Source organism: Lathamus discolor, chromosome 5, assembly GCF_037157495.1.
Source record: "Lathamus discolor isolate bLatDis1 chromosome 5, bLatDis1.hap1, whole genome shotgun sequence".
NCBI classification, from domain to species: domain Eukaryota; kingdom Metazoa; phylum Chordata; class Aves; order Psittaciformes; family Psittacidae; genus Lathamus; species Lathamus discolor.
Genome location: NC_088888.1, coordinates 22,572,285 through 22,597,769, shown reverse-complemented (window position 1 = coordinate 22,597,769; position 25,485 = coordinate 22,572,285). Strand labels below are relative to the sequence as shown.

Below are 25,485 nucleotides of genomic sequence, written 5' to 3'. Positions count from 1 at the left end.
CCCGCCAGAGCCCGCCGGGCCCGCGGCGGCTCCCCGCTCCCCCAGCCCCGCCGCTGCCCTCGCCCGCTCCCCGCTCCCTCAGCCCCAACAACGGAACCATGACAAGAACTTAAAAACCCGACCTGCAGCAACGAGAGGAAAGCTCAAACCTCGTCGCTGCGAACAGCTCTCCAGCAAACTGCTCCTCTAGAGCTGGGCAGGGAACGGGGAACACGAACCAGCAGCGATGCACAATGCAAGTGCTCAGCACCCCATCAGCGATCCCCAGCCGGACCCGAGCGGCCATCTGCGCCTTCCGGGTGTCTCCCCCAGTGTCTGTACCAGGTGTCCTGACTCTGCTTCCTCGTGGCTTCCCGTGCCCTCCCTCACTGGCAGAGCAGGAGAGACTGGAAAGCCCTTGCTCAGCCGAAGTGCTACTGAGCAACAGCTAAAACATCGGTGCGCTGCCAGCGTGATTCCCGGAACCAAGCCGGAACACGGCACTGCGCCAGCCACAGCGAAGAGAATCGGTTCTAGCCCAGCCAAAACCAGGACAGTATCCACCCCTTATTCCGTACCATTCCCATCATGCCAGGTCACTCGATGTGCCACGACAGAAAGCTCATGCTGCACATCACCTACACAGCTATAGCTTGGGAACAGAGCCACCAGCATGGGAATCCACCCTTGCTTAGCCACATAGAAGTGCATCTGTGCTGCCTACAGAGTGCACTCTCAAGCGCCACCGAACCAAGCTCCCTAAGTGGAAATGTGCACATCCTGCTCCTACGGCTATGTGTTAGAACAGAAACAAGTAACTGGACATGCTCTACACAGGGAGTCCTCCGGAACCGTGCTGCCAACACGGAGATTTTTTGACACCTCCCCCTTTTTTTGACTCTTACCCTCCCTCCAGATTTCTGGCTCCCCCTCCCACTTTTCCCCTACCCTTTATTTTCCTTCTGGTTGGTGGGGTTTCCCACACTGCCTTTCCCCCAAACCGCTGCCCCACTTTTCTCCCCTGTCCCTTTGCCCCCCAAAACCTTTCCCGACTGGATGAGGGCTTTCCGCCCCCCCACTCCCACCCCGTTTTTGTTTTTTGCTGTGTGTGTGTACACAGGTTTTTGTTTTCAGGCTTGTGGAAAGGGAGAAGACGACGTGTTTGGGTTTTTCTGCAGGTGGGTTTGCTATTCCCTATTCCCACCCCCCCCTTTTTTTTTTTTTTTTTGCTGGGCTTTTCCCCCAGAAGGTTTTTCCGGTTGGTTTTCCCCTTTTTCTGTTGTTTATTGGGTTGTTTCGTTGGGGGTTTTTCTTCCTGTATTCTTTCTTCCCCACTTGCCCCCCGTTTCCCCACACGCACTCTCAGCGGGCATGCACAGGCCCTGGCAGCACCAGCTCACAGGGGCACCACCACCTCTGCACATTTGCCTCCTCCCAAATGGGCTCCCCTGGCCAGGGCAGAATTCCTTTCCTTCACAGCAGCTCACAGGGGCTGTGGTTTAGTTCTGACCAGAACAGCTCAACACGGCCATGCAGCTTTTGCTGAACACCATTTGCACAGCACTGAGGCCTCAGCAGTGAATGCTGCAGGGGGAACAGCAGGCTGGGAGGGGACACCCCCAGGCAGGTGACGCAAACTACCCGAACAGGGATCATGCTCAGCAACGAGAGAAAATAAAGGGTTTAGGAGGATTATCCATCTGCTCAGAGACTGGCATCAGCCTACCCACAGGAGGTGGCAGTGGTCGCCTCTGCCTCACTTGCGGCATTTTCTTCACTTCTTGCACTTCTCAGACCATTTTTCTCTTTAATCTTGACGCACACCTCCACACACACACTCCTCCTTGCTTTATTCTTCCATCCCCTACCGCAGCAGGAGCGAGGGGAACCCAGGGAGCAGCCGTGTGGTGCTTCGCTGCCCACCAAGGACAAAGTCACACTCCCTCAGCTGCACGGCCCAGCTCTTCTGAAGCTGCTCCTGCTTTGAGCACAGAAACTTCTCCCAGTCTAACCCACCCCACTGAGCAAGGCACAAGCTGCTTTATTCCGAACCTGCCTCGCAGAAATAGCTCCCAGTTTGCTGACAGCGACTGCCACGGGGAAAAACCCACCCGGTCCGGTCCCTGCACAGCCACAGCCCGGGAGGCGGATCCGTGTGCGAGATCAACACCACAGGAAACTCCACCCGGCCAGAACCCCGCGCTATCCTGTGGGATACACGGCAGCGCCTTGCTCTGCAGCACTTGTGGCACCTCGCTGAAGCCTCGCACGGGCAGCGGGAGCGAGCGTCGCTTATCCCAGGTACAGAATTAAAGTGTCACGGGACTGCACCGCGGGCAGCCGCGCACACCCGGCAGCGTCCCTCAGGGCAGGACACACGCTGCCGAGCCCCTGCCCCGCACCTCCCGGCCCCGGCACGCACAAGCCCGGGCTGGCAGCGAGGCGCTTCCTCCGCGCTCTTTCCGCGCTCCCCTCACGGCCCCCCCGCTCCCTCCCCAGCGGCGGCGCGGCTCAGGCGGCCCCGCTGCGCGCGCAGGCGCCAGTCAGCGTTGCCCCGGCAACCCCGGGCCGCCGCGGCCAATGGCAGGCGTCCCTCGGCGACGCGGCGGGAACCGGCGGCCAATGGCCGTGCGCGGCGGAGAGGCCTGCGGGGCGCGGGCGGGCTCGGGCGGTCACAGGGAGCCGGTGCCACGCGGCCCGTGCGGGCAGGGCGGGCACCGGGCTCGCTCCCGGAACGGGCAGCGCCAGCCGGGGGCAGGCCCGCACCTGCCGGGAGAGACAGTGCCGGGAGAGGGACTGCGGCCGCAGGGCGAGGGGAGCGGCTCCAAGGGGAAAGAGGGGAGACCGAGATCAGCTGCTGGGGAAAGCGCCTCACCAGGGGGGCGGTGAAGCACTGGCACGGGCTGCCCCGGGAAACTGCGGCTGCCCCGTCCCTGGCGCTGCAGGGGCTGGAGCAGCTCTGCCCTGCAGCCAGGCTGAGAGAGCTGGGCTGGGTCAGCCTGGGGGAAGAAGGCTCCCTAAGGGGAGACCTGAGAGCAGCTCCAGGGAACCTGGAGAGGGGCTTTGGACAAGGGGGAATGGCTTTGTTATAAATTGAGACCACAACGGATCATAATCCAATTAAAATTTTATTAATTATAGCAAGTAGAATATGAGCAAAACAGCGCTGGACGACAGGGGAGTCTGCGCTCCGCCAACTGCCGCCCTGAGCAGTTCAAACAGTCCCTTTACATCTTTACTTCCGTGTTCATGAAGTAGTGGAGGTACTCTGCGCATGCTTCAGCTGTTGTTAGGGGGTCGTTTTCTGCCTCCTGATGGTCGTTGAGGCCGAAGTAAGAAGTCTTCCTCTTTTGTCCCATAGTTGACCCCTCTACTCCTATGTCCTTATATGGAGTTGTTCGTCTTATTTCTGCCAGTTCCTGGAGCATCTTGCAGTTATCTTATGTTTGCATAAGCGGTCTCTGGTTTAGTTGGTGTAAGCGATTGTGGTTATCTTATCTTGTGTAAGCTGTGTCTGGTGGCTGTTTGCCTAACCTTTACATTGGGCTTAACATAAATCTTAATAAACAATACCCTAGTCTATAGTTTCTCACAATCCCCCCTTTTTCTTTTATCCTATTATTGTTTATTAGACGCTGCTTTCATTCTCGGTACTGCAAGCAAACCTTTTTCCACAATCCCAACATTTACCATAACACTCACAAGGTAATACCTCACAATTACAATAGGCATAACTTTCACGTGGCATAACGCATTCACAATAATCTTCATCCTCATTAATGGATACACTCTTATATTTTGCCCCAGATCTCGTAGTTCAAATAAGCAGTTTAGCTATGTCGAACCGTTCTCTAATAAAGTGTAAAATATAGCGTAATATACAAGGCCCAAATATAAGTCCCAAAACCAATATAATAAGCGGTCCTGCTAAAGCAGACAACAAAGTGGTTAGCCAAGGTGAAATATTAAACCAGTTTTCATACCATGAACTGCCCGCCTCATGATCTTTCTTACGTTGATCTAACCTTTTCCGGAGTTCAGACATGGTGTCCTGGACTACTCCCGTATGGTCAGCAAAGAGCAACATTCTTCATTGAGAGCTACACATAACCCTCCTTATTTTAAGAGCAATAGATCTAATCCTCTTCTATTTTGTAGTACTACTTCTGATAAAGACTTTACTGAAGTGGCTAAATTTTGGATAGATTGTTCTATTTTTGCTAAATCTGCATCTACAGCCATCTGCAAACTTTGTAATTCTTGACCTTTTACTAGGGAGGCTATGCCTGTACCTGCTCCAACTCCGCCCGCTATCAGCAGTGTAGCTAAGGTTACCACTGTAATTGGCTCTCGTTTTTGTCTATTCAGATCTCCTTCAAAGTGGCGTAACACCTCCTCAGAGGTGTGATAGATTAGACGAGGAACAATAATCACCTGTACGCAAAACTGAGATTGATCAAACACGTTTAGGGATAGGCAAGGCGTTACTCCAATGTCTGAACAAACCCATTTAGCTCCTGGTGTCGGAATAGCCCATTTGTCATTTTTATTCTTGTGTTTCTCTATAGTGCGTTTTTCTATAGTGACTGTTCGGTTGCACAAAGGCTGATACTTTTTGGGCACTGTACCTATACATTTTCCTTGACCTGTTACTGATTGAATAGTAATTCCTTGCGTATGGTTTCTCTGGTCATTCCATGGGCATTCTCATGGGTTTGAACCATTAGACCATTGAATCCTACCTTGTTTTCCAATTGCCTCAAAATATGGTGGCCTAACATTATAACATAACCAACATTCCTCAGTTAAATTTGGTTTGCTTTCATTAAGGGCACGATAAGAGGCTTGCATTAGACTCCATCAGGGGTCTTTGGATTCTGACAACTTTAGATCCCTGGATACAATGTCATTAGTTGTTTCCGAAAGGGAGTTTGGAGAAGTGGGAAAAACCAGCTTTAGATCCCTGGATACAATGTTATTAGTTGTTTCCGAAAGGGAGTCTGGAGAAGTGGGTGCGACACTTGCGGGGGCAACCTTTTCTTCAGAGGAAGTGGGTGGATTCAGGACCAGATTTGGTCCTATTGGTAAGGGATCATAAGGAAGCTTTTCTTTAACTATTCTAAAGTAACTTCCCCTATCCGCTCCTGATTCCCAATATCTAATTCCCCAGATACGGCCAACTAACCATGTGTCATCTTGGGGTTCTTTTATATTGATTTCAATTCTGGTACAGGACACGCTGCCACAGGGTATTTTAGGGTGTCCATCAAAATCATGCTTTGGGGGAGTGCAGCCTGGGGGTCCCCAAGTTACATCTATATGTTTATCTCCCCGCGTTTTCCAATTTGAAGCAATAGTCTCACAACCCCAATAGCCACAGTAAAAATGACCTGGATAATTACAATAACTTCTGCCAGGGTTACTTGCTGGACATATATAAAATGCCTTGCATTGGGCCTGAAGCTTTGCTAGATCTGGGGTAAAAACAGGGGAGTCCTGTTCTATAGGTATCAGGGAATATAGATGCACGGAGAAATTCCACTTCCCTGGACCGATCTGAGTTTGAATTAATTTTGACCCTGGTAAATTATATAATTTCCAGGCCATAGGTTCATGAGGGTTTCCATTTGCTTGTGTTATTATCAATAACAAAACTAACGGTATACCAGGAAAAAGGGTGTCTGTCAATTTTGCTAATTTAAGTATATTTTTACCAGTCCTGGGGAAGTTCGGCCATTGCTGCTTTTGCGTCCCATTGTTCTGGTTCTTTTCTCCACAGTTTGTTCCTCCTCTGCCTCGCCCGTCGACTCGGTTGCTTCCAGCCACGGGGTGTACCATCTTCTCGGCAGCAAGGGAATTCTTCAGGAGAACAGCTGTTTCGGGCTTTATGCCTGTTTACATAGGCTTCCCACTTTGCAGCCTTAACTAATGGGGCAAAGCAAGACACAGTTAGTACTTCCCTTCTACACTTTATAATCAAAATTTTGGCTATAAAGGGGACTGGTTCATTGGAGTGGTAACAATAATATTGAGGGTTTATTCCTTTGGCAAAAATTTCCCACCACTCATGGGATTCCGTATAATTTTTTTTTTTTTCTTCTTGTTCAGACTCTAATTGTTCTAATTTCCACTCAGTGAGAGTTCTTTGGATTTTCCAACACTGTGTGCAAACTCCTATTGGAGGGCATCCACATTCACAGTGTGTCCACCATTTATCCTGACATACCTTACACCTAAACTAAGCAAATGGATAACAATTGCAATTCAAATTATTACACCTAATTCGTATATCTAGAGTACGTATATTATTTACATTAGCATATCTTCTTATATTCACTATTGTGTGGTTGCATAAGTTTAGCAATTTCCTTTAACACAGTTTGTACACTTCCATATATAATAGATAGAAAAAGAAATTATTATAGCAAATATAAACAGCAATACACACTTTATACCAAAAGGTAATGTAGCAAAATAATCAAATAAAGTCTCTATCATTACGTTATCTTTTCAGGGTTATCTTGGTGTCACCTGGAGTACTGATTACTTTCCAGTGGGGTCTCGTCACTGGGCCTTTAATGCGACTGGCATGAGTCCATCCACACTCAGCAGTTCGGACAGCTGTTTCTGTTGTAAGCAAAACAAGATAAGGTCCCTCCCAGTTGGTTTTTAGGGTTTCTTCCTTCCACACTTTAATCAATATCCAATCCCCAGGTTTAACTCTGTGAATTTTTAAGTCCAACGGGGGTCGTTGCACAATCAGTCCATGTTCCCAAAGCTTGTTACGGTGTTCTGCTAATTGTGAAACATATTCATTAATCACACGGTCTCGAATTAAAACATTTGTTTGTGGACTTTCAATTCTATAAGACATTCCATACACCATTTCAAACGCTGATATTCCTACATCTGCTCGGGGTCTAGTTCTGAGAATTAATAGTGCCATGGGTAGGCACTTAATCCATGATAATTTGGTTTCTATCATTAATTTAGTCAAAATAGTTTTAATTTCTCCATTCATTCTTTCAACTTTTCCCGAACTTTGTGGATGCCATGGTGTATGGTATTCCCACTTAATACCCAAGCTTTCTGTTAAATCTCTAACAATTTTTGACACAAAGTGTGTTCCTCTGTCCGAGTCGATTACTTCAGGTACTCCATATCGAGGTATAATGTGTTCAAGTAATACTTTAGTAACTTGGTTAGCAGTTGCCCTGGAGGTAGGAAAAGCCTCAACATAATGTGTTAAATGATCCACCATTACTAATAAATATTTGTAACGCCCTACCCTAGGTAGTTCAGTAAAATCCACTTGTATGTGTGAGAAAGGTCTGTATGCTGGGGAACGTCCTCCAAGAGGTTTTTGTCTCACGTTGCTTCTATTAACCTTTTGACAGGTCTCACAGGCTGCCGTGACTGTCTTTGCTATGTTATATACGCCTATACAGGCAAATTGTTGATTGAAATGATCAACTAATGCCTGGGTTCCCCAGTGTGTTTTACTGTGTATTTTTGAAAATATTTCGAGTGCTATGCCCTTCGGCAAGACTTCTCTCCCATCTGGCAATATGTACTTCCCATCTTGTTCCTTAGCTCCCATTCGTTCTAGTTTTTCCTTTTCTGCAGACTCAAAATCAAACTTTTATTAACAGGTACTTGTTGCATAGTCAAAATCATACTATAATTGCCTGCCACTCGTTTTGCTTCTGTATCAGCTGCATTATTTCCCCTAACTTGATAACTTGTACCTCGCTGGTGTCCCTTTATATGTACGACTGCTATTTTATTCGGCATTTTCAATGCCCCCAGAACTCGCCAAATTAATTCCGGGTGTATCAGTTCTTTTCCCTGTGAGTTAACAAACCCTCTTTCCTAGTGGTGTGTTCTACTCCGAACGCATAGCGTGAGTCTGTATATATAGTTCCATCCTTTCCCTTCAGTGACACTAATGCTTTCCACAATGCATACAGCTCACAGGCTTGAGCCGACCAGCTGGCACTCAGGGGGCCTGATTCTATTGTCTTAAGTTCTCCTTTTTCCAACTTAACGATGGCATATCCGGACAATCGTTTACCTTCCACTATTCGTGATGACCCATCTATAAATAATACTTCTCCACATTGTAGTTCTTCTTCTAAGTCTGGCCTAATCCGTGTTTGTTGTTCAATTGTTTGAAAACAATTGTGCAATAGTTCATTACCTTCTCCTGGGTACAAAAATTCAGCAGGGTTAACTGCTCCAATAGTTTTCAAAGATAGTTTAGGGGATTCTATAAGTATTCCCTCATACTTTAATAATCGGCTATCTGTAAGCCATTTTTCTGCTTTTTGTTGTAACACTCCCCTGATGTTATGAGGCACATATAAGACAACTTCTCCATTAAAGGTAAGGCGATTCGTTTCCTCAAGTAATACTGCAGCAGCAACAATGATTTGTAAACAACTCGGCCAACCCCTGCTCACAGGGTCCAACAGCTTTGATAGGTATGCCACCGGTTTCTTCTGTCCGGCCCATTCCTGAGTTAATACTCCGAATGCCGTTCTTTCATGTATGTTAACAAATAAATGGAATGGCCGCTTTAAATCTGGTAGGCTTAAAACCGGTGCTTGACTTAGCTCTCTTTTGAGACTGACAAACTGCTCTTGATCCTGAGGGGTCCACTTGGGTATTTTGTCTTGAGACAGTTGTTCATATAAGAATTTAACTTTAAAGCTATAATTTTCTATCCATTGCCTACAATACCCAAATAGCCCTAATGCCTGCCGAATTTGTCTCTTAGTGACAGGCATAGGTAATTCCAAAATTCCTTTAATGCGCTCTGGATCCAATATCTTCTGGCCGTTAAACAAATAATGTCCCAAATATTTCACTTTTTCCTCCACAAATTGTAACTTTTCTTGTGATACCCGTAGGCCCTTTTGTGCAAGAAAGTTTAGAAGTCAAATGCTTTCTTTTCTTACATCCTCCTTATTATTCCCTGCTATGAGCAGATCATCTACATACTGTAACAGCACGTTTCCCGTTTGTACCTGGTATTCTTTTAAGAGCTCTTCCAGGGCCTGTCCAAACAGATTAGGGGACTCAGTGAACCCTTGGGGAAGCACGGTCCATCTCAATTGCTGTCTACGGCCTGTCTCTATGTCTTCCCATTCAAAGGCAAAATAATCACGGCACTCTTCTGCCAGTGGACAGGCCCAAAAGGCATCCTTTAAATCAGCCACACTATACCAGGAGTTATGGGGTCCTAGTTTGCTTAGCAGTGTGTATGGATTTGCTACTACAGGGAACCGGGTGATAGTTCTTTTGTTTATTTCCCTTAAATCATGTACGAGCCGATATTTCCCATTTGGTTTCTTTACAGGCAAAATGGGGGTGTTAAAGGGTGACATACAAGGCTCTAAGATTCCTTGTGCTAACAATTGATCAGTTTCTGGCTTTAATCCTCTCCGTCCTTCTAGGGATATGGGATATTGCCTTACTCTCACAGGTATGTGGGGTTCGGAAATTTGGATTTTAATCGGTAGAATTTCCAGTCTACTAATTGTGTCCGGAGAGTACCAGACATCGGGGTTAATTTGTTTTTGATCATCCACGGTCAAAGGATAAGCAGACACTGTTATCTCTTGATTTTTTAACCTTAATTTCTAATTGCAATTCAGCAATTAAATCTCATCCTAACAAATTAAATTCTGCTTCAGGGACGAGCAAGAGTTCACCCATTCCAAATTTATTTTCAGTTTCGAATACCACATTTTTGATTTTGCTTACTTTAAAGGGTTCTCCTTTTGCCCCAATTACTTGTACTTTTTCAGGGGAAACTTTACATCCCTCAGGTATTTGCTTAATAGTTGATTTCTCAGCCCCAGTGTCTACTAAAAAGGTGAACTCTTGTTTATAGGGACCTATTTTTAATTTTATCAAGGGCTCATGATGACTCCGGTCCCCTAAGATATAGGGCCCCTGACTCTCCTATTCCGTCTTCAATATTTCCTCATCCCTGATCCTTTCTCTGCAATTCTTCTTTATATGTCCCTTCTTTCCACAGTAAAAACAACATCTCTGTTCCTTCTGTACTACTACATTCCCTTGTTTCGCTCCAGCAGATTTATGTTCACTAGTTCGCCCTCTGCGATCCTCTCTGACCGCTGCTACCATCATTTTTACTTGTCGCTTGCTGCTCTCTTCTTCCCGCCTTACGTAGACTTTCTGAGCTTCTCTCAGTAATTCATCCAACCCTCTATTCTGCCAGTCTTCTAACTTTTCAATCTTCTTTCTGATATCTTCCCATGATTTTGCCACAAACTGGGTTTTTAGGAGCGCTTGCCCTAAAGGGTCGTCTGGATTTACTCCAGAGTACAGCTGAAGGGCTTTCCTCAGTCGTTCCAGCCACTCAGTAGGGTTTTCGTCTTTCTTTTGCATCTCATTAAATGCTTTATTGATATTCTGGCCACGGGGTACTGCTTCTCTAATTCCCTGAATTACTATAGTTCTCAGGTCCTGCATATGAGTTCTGTGCACTGGATCCTGATTATCCCAATTAGGTCTTTGGAGTGGCCATTTAATATCTGCTTGAGGTCCCTGGGCATGTTGAGCATCCCACAGTCTCATTCCTGCTCGTCTAATCATATCTCTTTCCTCAGTATTAAACAATTGACCAAGGATAGATTGCATCTCATCCCAACTATAAAGGTTTGGTCCCAAAAATTGATCTAATCTTTCTGCCACCCCGAGTGGGTCCTCTATTAAGTTTCCCATCTCGGTTCTTTTAAAATCTCATAGATCAGCCGGATTTAAGGGTACGGAAATATATCCGATCACAGGCTGAGGTCCCCCCATGGGTATTTCCCTTAGAGGGTACATCTGGGCTGCCCCTTTTTGACTTCTAGTTACGCGTCTAGGAGGAGGGGAACACTCTTGTTCCGACTCTGGTGGGGGAGTGGATGCTCTGGGGACCTCTGGAGGGGCTGTGGGAGCAGGAGGAGGAATGTAAGGAGGGGGGGTTAGAAGGGTTTCATCTAACTCTTCCTTCTTTTTCTTTTGTTTAGTTTTTATCTCATTCAGCGGGTAAAGTCTAGCTCCCGGTCTTTCTAGCCACACTTCCGCATATTGACTCTCCTCAGGGTTAAGGGGTTTTTTATTATTAACCCAGAGGTTTAATTGCTGTCTTACCCAATCTTCTTCTGACCCATAGACTGGCCAAAAGACATTTTTAGAAATCTTCTTCCCTCCCCATATCTTAGTACAATATTCTATCATTTTTTGCTTATCTTTCCCTAGGGTTCCAGGGAAATATCTCCAATTGTCTAAGATACATGCCAGAGGGGTATTCTTAGGTACAATGGGTACCCTTCCCATGGGAGTCGAAGGCTTGCTGCCCTTCGCCCCCATCTTCTGGAATATCCACAAACATACACTCACTCGCTCCCCCTTGTTCCTGGCCCAGTCCCTCGCGGGAGATGGGAAACACAGTACTTAAGGGTCCACACCCGCTTGGTTCAGTATATCGAACCTCTCACTCGTTATATTCCAGGAAACCCAATCCCGCCCGAACGGCAAACCCGCGAACAATTTTGCCGTGAACAATTTCGCTCTGCGAATAATTTCGCAATATACTTACGCGTCCTGCATCTTCGTCCGGACTCCCGTGCACAGAATTTTATGGGATTTTACCGGTTTCTCCTTTGCTCATTATTCTAGAATTTAGGTTCGTCAGTAAGGTTGGGGTAAGTCGTTGGTCGCGGGGCCGCGAAATGTCGCGGGGCGCCTCCCCGGAGGACCAAAGCCTTATCCGAGTCACGGCACCAGAAAATTGTTATAAATTGAGACCACAACGGATCATAATCCAATTAAAATTTTATTAATTATAGCAAGTAGAATATGAGCAAAACAGCGCTGGACGACAGGGGAGTCTGCGCTCCGCCAACTGCCGCCCTGAGCAGTTCAAACAGTCCCTTTTTATACATCTTTACTTCCGTGTTCATGAAGTAGTGGAGGTACTCTGCGCATGCTTCAGCTGTTGTTAGGGGGTCGTTTTCTGCCTCCTGATGGTCGTTGAGGCCGAAGTAAGAAGTCTTCCTCTTTTGTCCCATAGTTGACCCCTCTACTCCTATGTCCTTATATGGAGTTGTTCGTCTTATTTCTGCCAGTTCCTGGAGCATCTTGCAGTTATCTTATGTTTGCATAAGCGGTCTCTGGTTTAGTTGGTGTAAGCGATTGTGGTTATCTTATCTTGTGTAAGCTGTGTCTGGTGGCTGTTTGCCTAACCTTTACATTGGGCTTAACATAAATCTTAATAAACAATACCCTAGTCTATAGTTTCTCACAGCTTTAACCTGCCAGAGGGGAGATGGAGCTTTAAGGTCTCTTCCAGCCAAAACCATTGTGTCATTCCACAAGCTGCCCAAGTAACCTTCCCACACCAGTCAGTCAACAACAACAACAACATGGGGCTCTAACACAAGGTAACAACCACAGCAAAGACCATACCCTTTTCCAGGCTGAGTTGCTGCTGCTCTTCCTTCCGAAAGGAAACACACACAGCTGTCCTCTCCACACCTACTCCTATAAGAGCTGATCTGGCTGAGAAAAGGAACACTGCCTTTCCCCACCCCAGGTTTTACAGGCTGGAGCCTGCCCTGATTTAAACAGCATCACCTGGACACTGAACTGGGATCAGCTGATGGATGGAGTGAGTCCTCAGAGGTGCTGGTGGGAACACAGCCAGCCTCAGGTGCAAGTGACCAAGGGGACATGGCAGGAGAGCCTTGCTGGAAGGGGTAGAAGGACTTGGAAGAGTTCAGCATCGAGTTTGGGGGTTCCCAAGGAGTCGGTTGTGTAATTGGGGCTCACCTAATGGCCCAGCAGCCTTGCAAAGCAAGTCAGGGCTTTGCAAGTTGTTCTGGATCAGAAGGGAGAGGGATGGATGTGAAAGAAAGTCACCCTTTCCCGTGTGCCTTTCTTGTCCTTCACATGAACAATACATTTACTCAGAGTACCAGGAATCTCGCAAACTCTCTGGGATTCTCCACAGACCCAGATCTTACCCGGTTCATTACGTGAGATGTGGAAAAACTTCACTCCTCTGCAATTTGTTGCTGATGTCTACCTAAAGATACAGCCGCTGCGAGGGAGGAATGGTCACCAAAAGGATGTCCATCAGTACTCAGTTGTGACTGATTACATGAACTTAAAAATGGACTTCAATATTCACACACTAGGGTTTTGTTTAATGGTAGAGGTCTGCAGTGTTGGTGTTACTGCAAATGCAGGGAAAAGTCAACTTGAAAGTGGGCACCTAAAAGTACTGTATTTGTGATGCTGCACTGCCTCAGGAAAGGCATCTCATTTGGACACAGAACACTGTTGCAGTGAGTAAGCATTTCTCTGGATTTCAGTAGACACAGTTTCCCACAGATTTAAGTTGTCATGGAAAGTTGCACATTTCCGAGAGCAAATACCCTGTGTGCTTGGTTAGCAGTTTTCTTAGCAGCCGAGTTGGGGTTGCCGTCAGGTATCGTTTTCTGCTGTGCGCTCCTCTTCAACTTCACAGCGAGTGTAAAAGTTGTTCCTAGGAGAAGATCACCTTTCCCCTAAGAATGACTTTTTTTGGTGTGCTCTCTATTATTGGCTTCCACTGTTCTGCTGCTGCACTGTTCAGGTTCTGTGCAAGGTGACTGACACATGGAGCGCCCCTTCCTTCTCTCAGTTTTAGTGATACAAGGTCTACAGACAATGATTTGCTTGTGCTTTTGTGCATTTTTGAAGTAATTTTTCCTTCTATATGATTCCCCTTCCCCAATTGTGCTTTCTTTTTTTTCAACTATTCCGGTAACAATTAAGGCTGAAGTAAGGAGCCACGCTGTTAGAAGCATCCAGTGGTTACCAAGGAAACCGATACTTCTGACCATCCCGTCCAGTCCGTACAGTCCATTTTCTACAATTTTCAGGGTCCTTAAGATTTAAGAGGATTCTCAGTTAAGTGCAGCAGCTCTGAAATGGAACAGAGTTGTTACGGATGCTTCAGTGAAGTTCCCTGCTCAATGAAAGCAAAAAGGAGAACACGGTACTAAGGTACAGAAGGGATGAGACTAACATTGATAGCATTTATAATGCACTTGGGTACAGCAGTAATACTGTTCTTGCAGAGTTGTGCAACAAGAAGTGGTTAAGTCCAGATCTGGTGTCACCAACATAAGAGGGACACGGAGCTGTTGGAGCAAGTCCAGAGGAGGGTCAGGGATTGGAGCGCCTCCCGTTTGAAGACAGGCTGAGAAAGCTGGGGCTGTTCAGCCTGGATAAGAGAAGCTGTGTGGAGACCTAAGAGCAGCTTCCAGTGTCTGAAGGGGGCCTACAATGATGCTGGAGAGGGACTCTTCGTCAGGGACTGTAGTGATAGGACAAAGAGTAATGGGTTTAAACTTAAACAGGGGACGTTCAGGTTAGATATAAGGAAGAAGTTCTTTACTGTGAGGGTGGTGAGGCCCTGGCACAGGGTGCCCAGAGAAGTGGTAAATGCTCCAACACTGTCAGTGTTCAAGGCCAGGCTGGACAGAGCCTTGAATGACACGGTATAGTGTGAGGCATTCTGGCCCATGTCATGTGGTTGGAACTGAGTGATCTTAAGGTCCTTTCCAACCCTAACTATTCTATGATTCTATATTGGATGCACTGGTCCAGAGGGCACCCAATGTAGAACATGCCCAGCTATTTGGTTTTTCCTCATACATTTGGTTTAAGAGCAGGGTCTGAGGATTTGCACTTAGGACCTTCTTGGAGTATCTGAGAGTGCTGCCTGCGAGGTCGTATGCAGATAGAGGTTTACATGGCTAAGCAAGGGGGGATTGCTATGTTGGTGTCACTTGTGGAGGGCACCATGTATAGCTGATGCCCAGCACCAGCTTTCTGTCCTGGCACCTTAGGCTTAGTATCAGGATCTGGATGTTCGCAGTCCAGCGAAGTCTGCCCTTTTTTCACATACTAATTGTTGTTTGTCTTTGCGTGCTTGACAAGCAGAGTATCTGTGTTTAGGTAGCATAGGCCTGTGATATACATGGAGGCATCCGACTGGATACACTTGAAATTCCTGCCCTGTTATGGAGAAGATCAAAGCACAGTGGTAAATGAAGCCTGCATGAATCCATGATTAACCGGGAAAACAGCAGTGTCGGTGATCCTCCAGCATGGATCAAGCTCCATGATGCCTGTGCCTCTGCCCGGCTTCTGCTAGGAGATCCTCTGTTTGGTGAGATAAAAGAAATTAAGCTCACTCTTTGCATTTCTCCTGTGGTTCTGTGCCTGTCCCCACACTCTGACTGTGCCAACTTACGTTGTCATTACAACTACCCCAGCTAGCACTTTCTACACGCTTTGCTCCAGGGAGAGGCACAGCCTTGCACTCTCGTTATGAGGCAAGTCTGTCCTCACATTGCTCTGGTCCGTGAAGTGATCCTGTGTGGAGCCATGTGGCATCTGCTGATGCCAGAGGTTGGATTTGACTTTGTGAACGTTCAGAGTTACCTGGGAACTAGCCACACAAGAACTGAGCTAGCCCCCCTGCAGCCAGCAGCTCTACATCCTCCAAAGGTTCATGCCCTCTAAGGCAGAGGATGGAATTTATTTGGGCTTGATTCTTCCAGAAGCAGCCCGTCACAAAATGTGCAATGACTCTAGATGTTGAAATAAGAGCTTTATCTGACTATAGACTGGTTTGGGCTCGAAGGGACCTTGAAGGTCACCCAGTTCCAATCCCCTGCCATGGGCAGGGGCACCTTCCACTAGAGCAGGTTGCTCAGTGCTGCAGTATGAAGCAAGCCAACTGTGTTTGAACAGCCAGTGATTTTTGCTCCAAGCCATGTCTATATGCAAAAGGACTTCCAAGAATCCTTCTTGCTGCAGCCCACTTGTGAATTAATGAGCAAATCTGGGTGGGGAAAGAAAGATAGCTGTGGCGTACAGCGATTAAAGCCCTTCTACCTGCCACTCCCCGCGAAAAGAAGAGCTATCTGAAGGGTGGGTTACTGTATTTACTCAGGGGAAAACGGCGCAGCGACTGCTCTGCGATCCGCTCATCGGGTCTGCCGCACCGCCCGTCCCATCTGAAGCGGGAGGTGGCAGCGATTGGTCAGGCCTGGGTGCAACATGGCGGCCACCGCGACCAGGGATCCGTCTCAGCTGCTGTCCCTCGGTGTTTGGCGGTGATTCCGGTCTGCAGCGGGACGGGACGGGACGGGAGGGGAGGGGAGGGGAGGGGAGGGGAGGGATGGCATGGAACGGGACGGGACGGGACGGGACGGGAGGGAGAAGAGGGAGAGCGTATTTGCGGGCACTTGTGGTTGGTGTGAGCGGCGCTGCCGCTTGGCGGGAAGCTTGAATGGGGTGGACGAGGCCGGGAGGCGCCTGCAGTAAACGAGGGTCCCGGTGGGTGTCTGTGGGTGCGGAGCAGAGAGCGGCTGGGGCGAGTGCTGGTGCTCGGCCGGCGTGCGGTAATGAACTGCGCACCCTGGCAGTGCTTGAGGCCAGGCTGGACGGGGCTGGTTTAGTGGAAGGTGTCCTTGCCCGTGGCAGGGGGTTGGAGCCGGGGGAGCTTTAAGAGCCCTTACAACCCAAGCTATGATTCAATGACATTAAAGCGTTCTCACTGAAGGGAACGTCTTCCTGCAGAGTTCCAGCCTCGGAAACGTGGTCGTGTGCTAGCAGTACAGGTGCACCTTTAAAAATACATTTCCACTGCACACAATGTCAGGCGTTTTGTTCAAAAGAATGCGCTGTTCTATGAAACAGTCTCTTGTACCTTTCAACTTTATTGTTTGTTTTTTTTATTTACAGAGCTTGTGGATAAACGCATAGGCTCCTGCATTCGTATTGTGATGAAGAGTGACAAAGAAGTTGTAACGCTTCTAGGATTTGATGACTTTGTCAGTATCCTTTGATGGGAATGTTTTATGCTTCAGCTCAATTGATTTATTGTATTTGAGAGGAGAGGTTTGAGTTCACGGGATAGAAACTTTTCGTATGGGTCACTTGTATGACTCTGGTATTTTTGTTTTACAGATAGAATCACAGTTCAGTAAAAATGAAAATAACTTTGTTTTGATTTTAAGACTCTGGGCCTTATTTTCTTTGAATCCGGGTATTTAGATATGGTGTTAGAAGATGTTACAGAATTGTAAGCATTATTTCTATTTGGTTTCCTGAGGGGAAAATATTGTATAAAATCTAGAAGCAAAGCGGGTTTACATTTTTTGAATACTTGCCAGCTGAGTAGTTTATATCTTGGAGTTAAACTATAGGTGGTGATCTATTCAGGACAGCCGTGTCGTAGAGTAGGTGTTGCATGATACATGCTTGTAATCAGGTTCCTTTTTTTAGCCTTAATTTTGCATGGGTTTTGTGTAGAACTTCCCAGTAGTTTGTTTGCCTTTACATTTCCTTAAGGTCTAAGCAAAGATTTTAAAAGCTGCAGACTCAGAGATGAGTATTTATTACTTTGCTGTGCCGTGTTTGTATTTGAAACCTATTTTGAGTGTAGGTGCTATTCAAGAAATTGCCAAGATTTACAGGGTGAATCCGTGCCTTTATGTACTGAGCAGAAAAGTACAATGGAACTTTATGGTTGCCAGGTAGCTTTCTTTATGCAGGTGGTCAGTTACACTGCAGTGTGGCTGATGTCTTTGTTAGTTCCAGCAATTGTCATCTTAATGCAGAGATGTTTGTCAGTTCTGTAATCAAAGCTTGAATCATTGTCCCTGGTTACATGTTCTCATGTTCTTTTTCTAATGCTGCTTCAGCGAGATTGCACCTGAGGGCAGAAGAATCACAAAACTAGACCAGATTTTGTTAAATGGAAATAACATAACAATGGTAAGTCATTATGGTTAAAAGGCTGCATGCATTTATTTTCTATACCTGTAAATCTGTCAGCAATCAAGTTAAATTACTTTAAGCTGAGCTTTCCAGAGAATTCCATTGCATAAGGTACTTTCAGATACCTTCCAGGGCATATTTATCTATGAGTGGTGCTGGAAAAGTGGTGTTATTGCCTTACTTGGCTCATGTTACAGCTTAAAAAGAATAATAACAAAAAGAGCATGACCCTGCTTTTACTTAGGTGACTGTTTTTCCAGTCTTGAGATGTGCAATGGAATCACTGGTTTTGTTACCCACTCTGGAGGCTGGTTCATACAGTGGCTTTAAACTCCTGTGAGTGTTTGCCTGCCTGAGTATGTAGGTGGAATAGATTTTATCCATTATTGTATATATAAATGTGTTTGCAGCACTTTGGATGCTTACAAGCTTGTTGAGTCATTTGGTGATTGTCCACCTGATGCTCAAAGAGCTGTATGTACCTTTATGTGCTCTGAAAAAATACCTGGAGGCCTGTTGGGTGATGCCAGATGGAAAGCACTACAGGTTTTGTTTATCATGTGCTGATGTATGTCGATCAGTACTGAAACAATTAGATACTATGATTATGCATCCTTAAGCTGGATTCTGCAACTTCCTAAATACTACAGAAGCAGACCCAGAGTTTTTTGCTTGTCTGCACTGAAGTCTGGAATTGCTACATAAGGGCATTCCTAATTTTGTGGGGAGAGAAGAGGAAGACTGACTTAGACTCAAGTTGGCTCTGTGTGAATGAGGAATAATCTCCATTTTGCTGTCCTACCTGCCTTGCACCTCCTCACTGTGTGTCTCGGCAACTGCCACCTTGACTTCATTTCTAAGCCTTTTCCTGCTTTGGTTATTGTTCTGCATCCTTGAAGAACAGTGCGTGTTCTGACTTCTTGTATGGGCTAAAACTACTACCATCCAGTTCAGCTGGTGGGATGCTGCCGTCAAAACAGAAGCGGGGGATTCTTAGAGTGTAGATGTTCAGCAAGACGTGGATATGTTTCTGTATTAGATCTCGTGTCTCTTTTGGGGGTACATCTTCCCACATCAGGAAAACTATGCTTTAGACTTTTTCTTACTTTGGTCCCAAAAGCAGCAGAGCTCTTTGTCTTTAGAAGTGGTCAGCTAACTATTAAGAATGTGTCAGCGAAAGAAATTATCCTCTTCATTTTCCCCTTAGTCATATTTTTCCTTTTGCATTTCTTTTTCTGATGTTCAGTTCTTTACTTAAAGAAGGTACTTTCTTCACAGGAAAATGCTGTGCTGACTTACCCTGCTGCCTGTAGAAGGGTTCAGGCTCTATTAGTTTTTGGGCTGTGCTTAGCAAAAGAGGTCAGAAAGGGGAAACCAACTTCCCAGTGTAGCGATGGTCTGCAGAAGAATGATCAATTGGAGAAATCCTACGTGAAAGGGAGCATGTTCTATGTCTTTCTGAAAACAAGCTGTAGTGTTTCTAGACAAAAAAAATCTCCTTGAGGTGAATAACAAAGACAAAACACAAAACGTTTCTTATCTAGGAACTCCTTTGTGTCTTGTTAAACTTTCCTTGTATTTTAGAGATTCTTTATGGCATGTGCTTCTCTGGTAGTAACTGACTTCTGTTGCCAGAAGAAGGTAATTTAAAATCTAAACACCACTTTTGTGGTCTACCATGAAGTCGCCATCTGCTAAAATCTTCTGAAGCAAGAACTGTCACATATGACTTTGTAAAACTTCAGTCTATGGCACTAACATGCAATTGTCTTATTCTTTTATAGCTGGTTCCTGGAGGAGAAGGACCCGACGTATAAATCGATACAGTTGTCATCTATGAAGACATATATATATATATATATCGAATATAATATAAATAGAGCTTTTGGGATACGGGTGTGTTTGTTGGTTATTTATTTTGTTTATGCACTCTTGCAGTTGATATTTGATAACAGACAGGGATTTCCTTTTCAGGAAAGGTGCACTGCTAATGATGATACTGACTTCATAAGTTGAAATCATTACTTTTTTGTAAAGATGCACTAATCTGTCCCGATTAAAAGGCTTTCTTTTTATTAGTTACTGTGTTTTGTTACTTAAGTGCGCAAGTTAGTTTTTGTAACTGGTTGATGGAGTGGAAAATCGGTGTTCAGATTTTCTACATCTCTTGCATTTGTTTAAGACCCAAGCCTATGTAAAACACAAGGTGTTAGCCAACAGATTGCTGTTCTTTGGAGTACAGGCATGTACTAAGCTGCTTGAGGCTGTGTCACCAGAAACTGGTACAGTGCTGGAGAATGCTGAAAAGCTCTTCAAAGTGGATGCATCTGTTTGAGACTCAGCAGCCTTTCACTCTACTGGCCTTGAGGTTCAGCCCTCTTGGACATCTTTTGCTTGGTAGATACACTTTCTTGTAGTAAAGACACTGTAATAGTATTTGGCTAGTGAGGAGAGACAGAGCAGACTTGGTTCATGTTTTGGGGGGAGTGAAGAAAAAAGCTGGTGGTACTTGCCATCCATGTCAGTGGTGACTGCTTTCACCACTAAGTGGTGCTGTGTATCCTTAATTAAACTGGGAGCTGCTGTGTGTATGTTTAAATTGGGAGCTACCTCCGCCTGCTTGTGAAGTTCAGAGTAGTCATTTTAGAATGAACATTCTTTTGGCTGCATCTGTTCTCCTGGGATATAAAAACTTGACAGATGTTTGGGGCAACTGCTACTTTAAGAGAATGTCTATAAAGTAAGGAATTGCCGTTTCTGCTTTGTCATGATGGGCAAAAAAATAACGGATTCTAAATGATGTCCACTGCAGCTTATGCTTTCATAATGCAGTATTCAACTGACCTCGATGTATAAATGTCTTTGGAGAAGGAATCACAGGTGCCTGCTGTTACTGTAGACAAGGAGGGCACAGACTCACAGAGACAGGACATGCTTTGCCTTCCTGCCACCGCAAGAGGAGTTGAAGAAGGGGGCTCAGGAGCAAGAGACTGCAAGGAAGATCCTTTTCCCTTGCTTTAGCTGTCAGAAAATCTGCCTTCTGCTAGCTGGGTCTTGCCTTGAAATACATTGAAAACTTCTTACTTTAGCCTGTGAAAAGGGAAAGAGACTCCCTCCTCTCTCCCAGGGAATGTGATATTTGGACTCGCTTGTTCTGAATATCTGCAATTGTCATGTTCAGACTGCATGGTGACAAGCTATGCCATTGACTCCCTGAATGGGTTTTCATTTCTGTCCCCATTTCCTTCTCCAGCTTTTTTTATTTAATACAATTAAAAAAATACTCTTTTTTTCTTTGAACTTGCATTTGGTTGGAATGTCATCTGTTGAGTTGAGCTCCAAATGCTTTATTTCCTAGCAATAAGCTGAGTCTTTTTGCCAGAACACTTGAAGTGTTCTAGCTGATGTAATAGTATGTGTTGTGCTGTTTTTCTGTTACCAGTAAGATTCTATACATGTTCAGTGTGTGCACTTGATTTTGGCTTCATTCCGGATTTTGAAAACAGTCTTAAACTGAAGAGGGGTTTCATGCTTGGCCAGGGAAAAGAGCAGATCTTGACTCAAAACCAACTTTACAGGGAGAAAGGTGAACTATTCTGTGTCTCTGGGTTTTTATTCTGATAGTGTGAGCATCTTGTTCCCTCAGGATTTTGTTATGTCTAGGAAAAAAGCTGGGTATTGTCTCACCCTCCTTTTCTGGTTAGGGGCTTTTTTCTCCCACTTAGAGGAAGTGCTGAGTCTGCTACATTTTAGGAAGACATTTTAATTTGTGACTCGGACGTCTGCAGACATCACTCTAGAGACAGTTTCTGTGCATCCAAATGCTGTTAATCCTTTAGAATATGAAAAGAGAGAGTTTATAAACTATCAGCTGAGAATACAAAGTATTCCAGGTGGATCTGACTTGCTTTGCATTCAGTATCCCTGTAGCCTGTTGCTTTGGAAGTGCAAGTAATAAGCTTTTCAATGGAATGAGTCACTGCTGGTGTGGTTTTTTTTTCCCCTTGCCTAGAAATCTAGTGCTTAATCATATTGCACTGTCCTGTAGAAGTTGTGGACACTGGTGGCCACTTAGGGTGCCACTACAAGTAGGTCATTTAACATAATAACCCTAGGCTTTAAAAAGATGTAAAAGTTATGCTTAAAGTTTAGAGCAGGAAAGTCATCACGTTAAAATAGCTTCCTGCTTATGCCATGCAAAGTGATGGTTCCTCTCAGTTTTTGCGTTTTGTATGGTTTGGGGCTTTTTTCTTCTTTAAGATGGCACTGGTTGCAGTGATCTTTAGTTTTGCTACATGGCTGACTGGCTTAGTATGGACATGGTTCCTCTCTGCCTACTACTTCAGCTTACTTGCAGCCATAGTTGACAGCTGTTTGAAGTTGTGAAGCTGTATGCTTGCGCTGTAACAATATAGGCTTTCCCTGTTCAGTATCTAGACCCTTTTTCAGGATTTATTATGTATTGGGTTTTTTACCACATGAAATGGAAAGAGATTTCTGGCTTGCTGTTGGCTTTTAATAAGCGTTTTATCCTTGGGAGTTGCCCAGCAATTAATTAATTGACTTTGGCATTCAGCTGAAGGACATTTTTCATACCTGTGTTTAAATATTGATGCTAACAAGCCATCATACCCGTTCATAGATTTACAGATCCCTAAAGATAAGCAATAGGCATATTTTTTAATAAAGCCTGATCTTTTTGGCAAGAAGCAGAGTCTGCCCGGTTGTGTAGCACTTGCAGCTTTTCCCTATCAGCAGGCTTTGAAAAGGGGAGAACCTGTATCAAGGACACAGGATGGTGATGGTTAAAATCCTAAGCTGTGTACCGGTCTCGGGAGGAACGTGTGTGACTGGGAGTGAGTGTTTGTGGTGCAGCATCACTAACGTTTGCTTAGGAAAGTTTTGAAGAAGGAAGCATTTGCTGTATGGAAGATCCTTGAGGCCAATTTCTGACCCTGCTGAAGTTTATTGAAACTCTGCACTGGTTTCAGTGATTATGCAGGTTTGGCTTCTGCTCGTGCATTAAATCTGAAGAGAACAAACCTGCATTTGAAGGAGGGTTTTGTACGAAGGGTAATCAAACCAGCAACCTATTTAAGAGTTATTTTGAAATACTTGGAGTGTCAGTTAAAGGCAAATGAGTGAAGTTTGCTCCTACCTATGCTCACATCATAGACTGGTTTGGGTTGGAAGGAACCTTAAAGTTCATCCATTTCCTACCCTCTGCTATGGGCAGGGACACCTTCCATGAGGGCAGGTTGCTCCTACATCAGTTGTGACTATTGAACACAGTCAGCAGCCCACCTCAGAACTTTTTGGCGTCCAGTTGAAATGTGTAAGTTGTCTGACTTCATGGCCATGAGCTGATGGGTCATGGTTGTCTCAAAGCATAAAGTGCTGTAAGCTGCATGTGTTGCATGGCAGCTACTCTTCGACATTACTAACTGTACAATGGGGTATATGACAAATTTAGTGAATAAATACGTGTTGTTATCAAAATAGCTGTTTGCATTTCAGCATGATACAGGATGAGCTTTAAGGTCTGTTCCAACCCAGACCAGTTTGGGGTTCTGTGATTCTCTGATCTGCACAATTTAATATTCTAAATATGAGTGAACTGTGTAATTGTAGCAGTTTGCTGTTTACAAGAGGAAATCTATAGATTAGTTTTATCCTGTGTTTGAAAAGAGATGTATTTACGGAAGATAACGAGTCTGTCCCAAATACGGAAACACCTCCAGTTTGGGTGCACTATTAGAGCCTCTGTAAGACTTCCAAATTGGAAGTCTGTCAGGTTATGCTTGCGGAGTCTGAGACATTACATGTTGTCCTATGAAAAGGTAAATATTGGTAATAATTGATATTTGCTTTGTAGGCAATGCCTTTTGTATGCTCTAAAATCACATATAGATAACTTTTATTGTACAAATTACTTCTATTGCTTCCTTTTTATTCATAAAAGTACCGTTCATCAAACCATATAAGCACATACCTAAATTGCAGTGAATTCAGTGTTAAACTTCTTGAATTGCAAAAAACCTTAGTGTTGCTGTGACCTATTCTGGGTGATAAACCAAATTGGCCAGCTTTGTGTTCCTGCATGTCTCTGTGATTAATATGCAGTAGCTCAGAGCAAGTTACCAGGCAACTGTATGCACAGGCACAAAGCACCTTTTAATCAGTGGAAAAGTACAGATTCTCCTGTGACCTCGGTCACTCAGACATAGAGATAAGAGTGTTTTTGTACTCCGCTCCCAGTAGGAGAAACACTGTGTTCCTGCAGTGTGTGAGAATTACTTTACCAAGATTCTTTTATTTCTGAAACAGTTTGGGGGAAAATGCAGTAAAACACACTTTAAAACCTAATACAATCCAAGACAGACTCCAGGACTTGTGTTTTCAGCAGTTACTTCACAATTGTATAACCTTATAGATACTGAGAATGAGAATCTTGTATGTGATACATTCAAAAATGTCACTTTTGGTGCACTACACACTTTTGTTGATCATAATGCTTTTTGTTAATGGCAACTGTCAACAGATGATGCATATTGGTTTCAAGGCTCTGTGGAACAGAAAAGGTAGTTTGCCAGTGTTCTGACTGCTGCTGTAAACATTATATCAGTGGATTGCAAGTAAGACATTCCAAATACCTTTTCGTACTGCTGCTTGTATTGTTTTAATCAGAAGAATGTTTCTGTACTGTGCACATGGATCTAGGTGGCTTGCTATTGCAGAGCCCTTAATCTACCAGTTACAGATTACTTCTTCCAGTGCTTATGCATTTATAAGCATGTATCTACCTATATACCTACTAAACGGTAACATTTATTGAGAAGTAATACGTAACTGCTACCAAAGTTGGCTATTTGACTTGTCATGGTATGTGCTCCAAATCAGTTGTTTTGCTGTCTAATAAGTACCTTTAATAAGAGGAGAATGTCAGCAAATAGATGAGTTGGGCTTTATATTAGCACAAATTTTCATAAGATTTAAGAGAATACAGTTTTGGAGTAAGGGTTTACGTACTGCTAACAGTGATCTGTTGGGCTAATGCTTTGCAAGGAACTGAGGTGTTTAACTTTCAGATGCTATCTATGTAAATTGGCTTACCTATGACTAATCTCCTTTAACTGTCTGTAACAAAGAAACAGATTTGCATAGGTAGATGTGCATATGCATGCATAATTGTAGGTGTACAGCTGAGGATGATGCTTGTGTTTGCTGGCCATAGACGTACACAGAAGGGCAGCAATGGTAAAAGAAGAACCTTTGAAGGTAGTCTAGTGTTCTCGTTCTAAAGGTGAATGATCAACTTTCTGTATCTTTCTTGACAAATGCATGTCTAATTTATTCTTTAAAACTTCCTGTAGCTGTTGCTACTGTTGCAAAGATTGCTAGGAATCCTGAATGATTCAGATGGTAGTTTAAACCCCATTGCTGTATGTCCTGTGTGCAGTGGATGTACCCAGAAGTTTTCCTTTATAGCTACCTTTTAGATGTTTAAACATTACTGTTTCTCTTCAGCATGTCTCTTTCCAGCTTAAGCAGCTGGTTTTCAGTTCATACTTTGAAGTCAGACTTTTGTAGATCATTGGGCACCCACTTGGGACTTCCTGTAGGCACTCACTGGGTTATACTATA

At 44.8% G+C, this 25,485-nt stretch overlaps 1 protein-coding gene and 2 long non-coding RNA genes across 9 annotated transcripts; 2 read left to right on the top strand and 1 right to left on the bottom strand.

Annotated features, from left to right (window-relative positions):
• The first annotated feature begins 1,662 nt into the window (after nucleotides 1–1,662).
• LOC136014903 (uncharacterized) lies at nucleotides 1,663–3,348 on the top strand. The gene is made up of 2 exons (XR_010612936.1): nucleotides 1,663–2,280; nucleotides 3,121–3,348. It is a non-coding gene; the product is annotated as an uncharacterized LOC136014903 (long non-coding RNA).
• LOC136014902 (uncharacterized) lies at nucleotides 3,089–12,631 on the bottom strand. 2 transcript variants are annotated; one of them, XR_010612934.1, is made up of 3 exons: nucleotides 11,597–12,631; nucleotides 6,511–6,606; nucleotides 3,089–5,904 (listed from the first exon to the last, which is right to left on the bottom strand). It is a non-coding gene; the product is annotated as an uncharacterized LOC136014902 (long non-coding RNA). The 2 variants fall into 2 exon arrangements; XR_010612935.1 differs by having other exon boundaries at nucleotides 12,466–12,516.
• A 2,345-nt stretch (nucleotides 12,632–14,976) lies between these two features.
• On the top strand, nucleotides 14,977–19,919 carry LOC136014901 (U6 snRNA-associated Sm-like protein LSm5). 6 transcript variants are annotated; one of them, XM_065680048.1, is made up of 5 exons: nucleotides 14,977–15,220; nucleotides 16,804–16,896; nucleotides 17,116–17,143; nucleotides 17,766–17,838; nucleotides 19,626–19,919. In XM_065680048.1, the coding sequence occupies exons 1-5, from the start codon at nucleotides 15,118–15,120 to the stop codon at nucleotides 19,656–19,658; spliced, it is 330 nt and encodes a 109-aa protein (XP_065536120.1). In that variant the 5' UTR covers nucleotides 14,977–15,117; the 3' UTR covers nucleotides 19,659–19,919. The 6 variants fall into 6 exon arrangements, 1 of the variants encoding a protein (XP_065536120.1); XR_010612933.1 differs by lacking the exons at nucleotides 14,977–15,220; nucleotides 17,116–17,143 and adding exons at nucleotides 16,295–16,309; nucleotides 16,639–16,679 and having other exon boundaries at nucleotides 16,804–16,892; nucleotides 19,626–19,732; XR_010612929.1 differs by lacking the exons at nucleotides 14,977–15,220; nucleotides 17,116–17,143 and adding an exon at nucleotides 16,032–16,181 and having other exon boundaries at nucleotides 16,804–16,892; nucleotides 19,626–19,732.
• The last annotated feature ends 5,566 nt before the right edge of the window (nucleotides 19,920–25,485 follow it).